Source organism: Coregonus lavaretus (genome assembly GCF_964263955.1).
Source record: "Coregonus lavaretus genome assembly, contig: HAP1_SCAFFOLD_8556, whole genome shotgun sequence".
NCBI classification, from domain to species: Eukaryota; Metazoa; Chordata; class Actinopteri; order Salmoniformes; family Salmonidae; genus Coregonus; species Coregonus lavaretus.
The window spans coordinates 11842-19950 of NW_028159361.1; the positions used below are offsets into that span (position 1 = coordinate 11842).

The following is an 8109-nucleotide window of genomic DNA, read 5'->3' on the forward strand; positions in this document are numbered from 1 at the left end:
ATAATCAATAACATCATGAGAGGTAAACAACACAACAATCCCCAACAACAAACCAAAATGACTTGAGAAAAAGTTGATCCCTTGATTTAAGTATGAAGAGATGATTATAATAATACATGGACTAATAATGGAAACACTTAGAGATAAAGAATCTAAGAGAAACACTAAATAAGATAAAGACATGAAGACAAAAGCAAAAAGCAGCAATACATTCTGGAACACAAAACAGACGTAATTGAGCTACTCTCTAAAAATAATTAAAACCCCATGTTACCCAAAACCCCATGTTACCCAAAACCCCATGTTACCCAAAACCCCATGTTACCCAAAACCCCATGTTACCAAAAAACCCATGTTACCAAAACCCCATGTTACCCAAAACCCCATGTTACCAAAACCCCAAGTGCCCAAAAACCACATGTTACCAAAACCTCATGTTACCCGTAACCCCATGTTACCCGTAACCCCATGTTACCCATAACCCCATGTTACCCCATTCCCCATGTTACCCAAAACCCCATGTTACCCAAACCCCATGCTACCCAAAACCCCTTGTTACCCAAACCCCATGTTACCCAAAACCCCATGTTACCCGTAACCCCATGTTACCCCATTCCCCATGTTACCCAAAACCCCATGTTACCCAAAACCCATGTTACCCAAAACCCAAAGTTACCAAAACCCCATGTTACCAAAACACCATGTTACCAAAACCCCATGTTACCAAAAACCCCATGTTACCCAAATCCCATGTTACCCCAATCCCCATGTTACCATAACCCCACGTAACCAAAACCCCATGTTACCCAAACCCCATGTTACCCAAAACCCCATGTTACCCAAAACCCAAAGTTACCAAAACCCCATGTTACCAAAACACCATGTTACCAAAACCCCATGTTACCAAAAACCCCATGTTACCCAAAACCCCATGTTACCCAAAACCCCATGTTACCCCATTCCCCTTGTTACCCAATCCCCATGTTACCATAACCCCATGTTACCAAAACCCCATGTAACCAAAACCCCATGTTACCCAAACCCCACGTAACCAAAACCCCATGTTAACAAAAACCCCATGTTACCAAAAACCCCATGTTACCAAAAACCCCATGTTACCCAAACCCCATGTTACCAAAATCCCATGTTACCCAAAACCCCATGTTACCAAAACCCCAAGTTACCCAAAACCACATGTTACCAAAACCCCATGTTACCCGTAATCCCATGTTACCCAAAACCCAATGTTTCCCAAAACCCCATGTTACCCGTAACCCCATGTTACCCCATACCCCATGTTACCCAAACTCCATGCTACCCAAAAACCCTTGTTACCCGTAACCCCATGTTACCCCAATCCCCATGTTACCAAAACACCATGTTACCAAAACCCCATGTTACCAAAATCCCATGTTACCCAAAACCCCATGTTACCCAAAACCCCATGTTACCCCATTCCCCTTGTTACCCAATCCCCATGTTACCATAACCCCATGTTACCAAAACCCCATGTAACCAAAACCCCATGTTACCCAAACCCCACGTAACCAAAACCCTATGTTACCCAAAACCCATGTTACCCAAAACCCCATGTTACCCAAAACCCCATGTTACCCCATTCCCCATGTTACCATAACCCCACGTAACCAAAACCCTATGTTACCCAATCTCCATGTTACCCAAAACCCCATGTTACCAAAACGCCATGTTACCAAAACCCCATGTTCCCCTGGTAGCAAAAAACTAACTAAAAGGAATAATGGTGGTTGCAGTCACTCCTTTTAGATTTCTTCCAAGGTTCTAGAAAGATAAACTAATTCTGAACATGTTGTTAAAATTAGAACCACTTAAGGTTTGTCACCACATTATAAACACCAGTCCACTGCTGACCATAGATTTAAAACACAAAACTGACCTAAGATCAGCATGTAGGGTCAGCATCATTCTACTCCTACTCAGTCCCCTGGGCTGCTCTCTCCTCTCCCGGTCCAGCTTCAGCTCTGGAGCTCAGAGAGACCATCTCCACGGCATTGGCATCAACATAAAGATCCATGCTGCTCACCCTGTTCACTCTCTTCTGCCTCCTGATGGTCTAGGGAGACACAGCACCAAGAGTCAGACATTTCAAATCAAATCAAATGTATTTGTCCCAGATTTGCAGGTGTTATCGAAGGTGCAGCGAAATGCTTGTATTTCTAGCTCCAACAGTGCAGTAATACCTAGCAACAAAATAAATAATCACATAATCCAGAAAAATACAATAAATAAAGAAATCAGTGTCAGAGTCTGGAATATAAATATATATCATGTAAATATGTGTTCCTAATGTTTGGTATACTCAGTGTATATATACATATAATGGTGTGTAAAGACAGTATAGACAGTATGTGGATAGAAAAAGTGTGTAGAGCATTATTTATATAGGATGAGCCATGACTAGAATACAGGATATACAGTGCTTTCGGAAAGTACTAAGACCCCTTGACTTGTTCCACATTTTGTTACGTTACAGCCTTATTCTAAAATGGATTAAATTGTTTTTTTTCTTCATCAGTCTACACACAATACCCCATACTAACAAAGCAAAAACAGATTTTTAGACATTTAGCAAATGTATTAAAATAAGAAACGGAAATATCACATTTACATAAGTATTCAGACCCTTTACTCAGTACTTTGTTGAAGCACCTTTGGCAGCGATTACAGCCTTGACTCTTCTTGGGTATGAAGCTACAAGCTTGGCACACCTGTATTTGGGGAGTTTCTCCCATTCTTCTCTGCAGATCCTCTCAAGCTCTGTCAGGTTGGATGTGGAGCATCACTGCATAGCTATTTTCAGGTCTCTCCAGAGATGTTAGATCCGGTTCAAGTCCAGGCTCTGGCTGGGCCACTCAAGGACATTCAGAGACTTTCATGAAGGATCTCTCTGTACTTTGCTCTGTTCATCTTTCCCAGTTTTGATGCACCTGTTGTACTGTCTCCTCCTTCTAGATGGTAGTGGGGTGAACAGGCTGTGGCTCGGGTGGCTGAGGTCCTTGATGATCTTCCTGGCTTTCCTGTGACACTGGGTGCTGTAGATGTCCTGGAGGGCAGGCAGTGTGCCCCTGGTGATGTGTTGGGCTGATCGCGCCACCCTCTGGAGAGCCCTGAGGATGTATTCTGTGCAGTTGCACACCAGGCGGTGATACAGCTCGACAAGATGCTCTCAGTGGTGCATCTGTAGAAGTTCATGAGGATCTTAGGGGCCAAACCTAATTTCTTCAGCCTCCTGAGGTTGAAGAGGTGCTGTTGCACCTTCTTCACCACACTGTCTGTGTGAAGGGACCATTTCAGGTTGTCAGTGATGTGCACGCCAAGGAACTTGAAGCCTTTTCACCCTCTCCGCTGTGGCCCCGTTGATGTGGATGGAGGCGTGCTCCCTCTGCTGTCTCCTGAAGTCCACGATCAACTCCTTCATTTTGTTGACGTTGAGCGAGAGGTTATTTTCCTGGCACCACTCCGCCAGGGCTCTCACCTCCTCCCTGTAGGCTGTCTCGTTGTTGTTGTTAATCAGGCCTACCACTGTTGTGTCATCAGCAAACTTGATGATTGAGTTGGAGACGTGCGTGGCCACACAGTCACTGGTAAACAGGGAGTACAGGAAGGGGCTGAGCACGCACCCCTATGGGCCCCCTGTGTTGAGGATCAGGGTGGCAGAGGTGTTGCTGCCTACCTTCACCACACGCGTCGGTGGCACTGTGGTATCCTCAATGCGGGAGAAGAAGGTGTTTATCTTGTCTGGGAGCGAGGCGTCGGTGTCCCATACGTGGCTAGCTTTCCCTTTATAATCTGGGATTGTCTGGAGTCCCTGCCACATACGTCTCGTGTATGAGCCGTTGAATTGCTCATACTTTGTCCCTGTACTGTCGTTGTGCCTGTTTGATACACATCCATGTTCACAGTCACCTTGCCACTGGTGTCTCTCTCTCTGTCTCTCTCCCCCTCTCGTTCTCTCATAATCAGTACAGTACTGAAGAACAAACCCAAGATAGTGCAACACAAGTCAAAGATACACATCTGGTTAATCACACACCTTAAACACAGATATAGACCAATGTAGAATCTGAACCCTGCTCATAGACACAAACATTTAAATGACTTGTAACGTCTGAGTAAATGTCTTTACCTTGTAGTACAGGTAGATGGTGGTGATGGCTGTCAGTAGGATCAGCAGCACTACAACGTGTCTGATGATGAAGGCTGGCAGAGGAGAGGCTGCAAACAGAAACACCTTTGATGAGGGGACTGGTCATCATCACATAGATCTGTGGGAAATCTGTCAATGACAAAGTTAGAAGTCTGGTTCATGTTCAGTTACCTGTGACGGTGAGGTTGAGGAGCTCACTCTCAGAGGAGAAGTTATGAGAGAAAACATAATTGTCATAAACACAGCTGTAGTTCCCTTGGTGAGAGTAATCTGCAGCAGGGAAGAGGAAGGCAGCAGAGTGATTGACAGCTGGCTGGGTCTGGGTTCTGTTGGAGCCGGTGAACGTGAGGAGGAAGGAGCCTCCTGGGTACTGTGGCTGAGTGGAGCAGGTGATGGTGAAGCTGTAGCCCCTAAACACTTCGGGCCCCTGGTGGCCCCTGGAGACCCCTCCCATTGAGTCAGTCAGGAAGATATCAGGCTGGACCAGGAGATCTGTAACAAGAAAAGAGAACAAGAAAAACCTCTTCTAATAGTTTCCTATAGATATGACAATAACATCAGCATGTAACAGTGCTAGCCACCCTCCCTCACAGGGCAACATGAGTAGTGGGCCTACAGTCACTGAGACAACATATGTTGATATCAGGCTGAAGCAGGACATCTGGAACAAGAGGAGAGAAAAAGAAAACGTAGCTCCTCAACTACTTTCCTCATTTAGATATGACAATAACATGACATGTGACAGTGGCAGTGAGTAGAGACGTTCACTGAGATAACACTCAAATACAAAAGCATTCTGGGATATTTAAGTTGTATTTTATTCCTACTTGACTGAGTGATCTGTTTTGCAAAGCAGACTTACAAGCTAAACAGTCATTGTGAGACGTGCAGAGGAAGTTGTATGAATGAAGGAAATCAGTTGAATATATTTATAATATCTTGTTATTACCTGAGCAGATCACTGTGAGTCCAGGAAGGAGATTATTTGTTCTCCTACACTCCCTCAGTGAAGGATCAGACCCATAACAGATAACATTAAACCCCATAGTGGTGTTTCCAGCTAGTACTGAAACAGTGGAGCCACAACCCAGCTGTCTACACACTACTGCAGCTAAAGCCTCCTTGTTCCTGTCATCAGTTCCCACAGTCCTCCACTCTCCCTGGTCGTACCGCTCCAGTCCACCAGCACAGCGACTGCCTCCTCCCACCAGCCTCACATCATCAGGCTCTGAGAAAAGAATAATAATAATAATAATATGCCATTTAGCAAACGCTTTTATCCAAAGCGACTTACAGTCATGCGTGCATACATTTTTGTGTATTGGTGGTCCCGGGGATCAAACCCACTACCTTGGCGTTACAAGCACCGTGCTCTACCAGCTGAGCTACAGAGGACCACAGAGAGAAGAGAGAGAGACAGTAATCTTACTATTTTCACACTAAAACACATCTACAGTGGGCTCCAAAATTACTGGCACCCCTGACTGCACCAACAATACATAAAAAAATATAAACAATACTGTACTTTATTAATGTTTCAATGGAACCAACCAAAATCATACAATTATTTAATACAAAATAAAAGTCACCTAAATCAAGGTTTCATAATTATTGGCACTCCTCATTTAGTACTTAGTGCAACCACCTCAGGCAAGGATAACAGCATGGAGTCTTTTCCTGTAATGTTTGACAAGGTTAAGGAACACATTTGGAGGGATTTTGGACCATTCCTCTATGCAGATCCTTTCAAGATCCTTCACATTCTTGGGTTTGCGCTTATCAACTGCCATCTTCAAATCAGCCCACAGATTTTCGATTGGATTGAGGTCTGACTGAGATGGCCATGGCAGAAGATATATTTTTTTTGTCACAGAACCATTTCTGTGTGGATCTTGAGGTATGTTTTGGGTCATTGTCTTGTTGGAATGTCCACCTACGGCCAAATCCCAGCCTTCTTTGTCAGCCGAAATGGCCTGATACTTGGTGGAATTCATTATGCCATCCAGTGCCCCTGGACCTCTGGAATTAAAACAGCCCCAAATCATCACTGACCCACCACCATATTTCACAGTGGGTATGAGGTGCCTCTCCTTGTATGCATCTCTGTTTCGACGCCAAACATGTCGATGCTGTATCTGACCAAAACGTTCAATTTTGGTCTCATCTGACCAGAGCACCTTCTTCCAGTCATAATGTAAATGACATTTGGCAAACTCAAAGCGCTTGCGTCTGTGTCTTGGGGTCAGAAAGGTCTTTCTTCTGGCAAACCTTCCAAAGAGCCTGTGGTTGTGGAAGTGGCGTCTGATGGTGCTTTTTGAAACCTGGTGACCCCAAGACGCCACCAAGGCCTGCAATTCGTTCACAGTTATTCTTGGGGATTTTGTTGCTTCTCTCACCATCCTCCTCCCTATCCTGGGGGGCAAAATGCATTTGCGTCCTCTACCGTGAGGTTTTCAACTGTTCCATATCTTTTTTATTTTTTAATAATTGCCCTGACAGTGCTCAGTGGTATATTCAATCGTTTGTGGATCTTCTTGTAGCCATTACCAGATTTATGAAGGTCTACGACCATCTGTCTCTTTTGAACTGCCAGTTATTTTGTTTTCTTCATGGTGTTGGATGACAAAGGGATATTGTATGCGTGTTACCTCATTTTTATATCCTAGTGAAACAGGAAGTGATGTAATGGCTCAATATAGTTCCTTAAGACTTAGATACACTTAAATAAGTGGAATTTAATTCCTGGTTGATAGAATAATTATTAATGACTAATTATTACACCCTGAAACTGTGTGAAATGTGTTAGAATGTGTGAGTGTAGGACCAGTAAAGACTATGACATTGAGCTACTATTTAGCAATGTGATTAAGAGTTAGACCAGACAACAAAGGACAAGGAGAACTGGCTACAGACAACTGGGAAACCAAGATAAAGAGGCCTCCCAATTAAGGGAGGAGAGAAACGGTTAGGCTTTTTAAGGAGTATGAGGACGGCGATAACTAAGGAATGCAGCCTATGATAAGAACATGTGTGTGTGACCTGATGGTTAGGAGAGCAGAGGAAAACAGCCCGCCTAAAAGGGGTGGGATTTTTGTATGATGTGTGAGTATAAAAGATGGACTCTGAAATTGTGATGAACAGAATTCTCAATGAATAAAGGCCTGACTATGCAGACCGGGACTCTGTCTGTTTATTGATCCAAAAGCATTACAACCTTTTGGGAGACGCACAGAGACACTGAAATAGTTGAGTTCAACCATTGAGATTTAAATATTCACTTAACACTGGTTTAATTTTGGTAGATGTTATTTACAATAGTCTTTAAGGGTGCAATTAATTGTGAAACCTTGATTTGGAGGACATTGATTTTTTATTTAATCAATAAATGATTTTGGTGGGTTCCATTGGAACATTAATATAGTACAGTATTTCTCACATGTTGGTATTTTCAGTTTCTCTCTATAATTATATTGTTTATATTTCTGTAAGTATTGTTTGTGCATTGCCAGACAGGGGTGCCAGTAATTTTGGAGCCCACTATATATTGCCTCTCATATTCTTCACTCCAGGCGAGAAACAATGTTGATTGAGTGACAAACTGTTTCTTACCTGAGCAGGTGAGTCCAACAGCATTACCAGGTAGGCAGGTGTTGTTTTTTCTGTCTGAGGTGTCACAGTCCAGGAGAAGGGACTCATTGCCTTTACACTGGAACTCTTTATCCCAGGTCTGACCCTCACCTTCTCCATAGAGCCCCCCCTGTAGAGCTGCAGGAGCCCCACAGCCAAGCTCCCCACAGACTACCTCTGCATCCTGCTGGTCAAAGTCAGCTTCACACACTGAGGCCCAGGACTGATTGGACTTCACCTCCAGTCTCCCAGAGCAGAGACCAGCTCCATCCACAAGCTGCACAGACTCTGGAGAA

The 8109-nt window shown here is 43.9% G+C and overlaps 1 protein-coding gene across 1 annotated transcript; it reads right to left on the reverse strand.

The window, feature by feature from the left end:
* Window positions 1-4060: 4060 nt before the first annotated feature.
* LOC311122958 (uncharacterized protein) lies at window positions 4061-5192 on the reverse strand (the record flags this gene model as incomplete). Its single annotated transcript, XM_084197253.1, has 4 exons — window positions 5136-5192; window positions 4358-4678; window positions 4166-4254; window positions 4061-4072 (listed from the first exon to the last, which is right to left on the reverse strand). The coding sequence occupies exons 2-4, from the start codon at window positions 4638-4640 to the stop codon at window positions 4061-4063; spliced, it is 384 nt and encodes a 127-aa protein (XP_084053379.1). The 5' UTR covers window positions 4641-4678; window positions 5136-5192.
* Between the last annotated feature and the right edge of the window lie 2917 nt (window positions 5193-8109).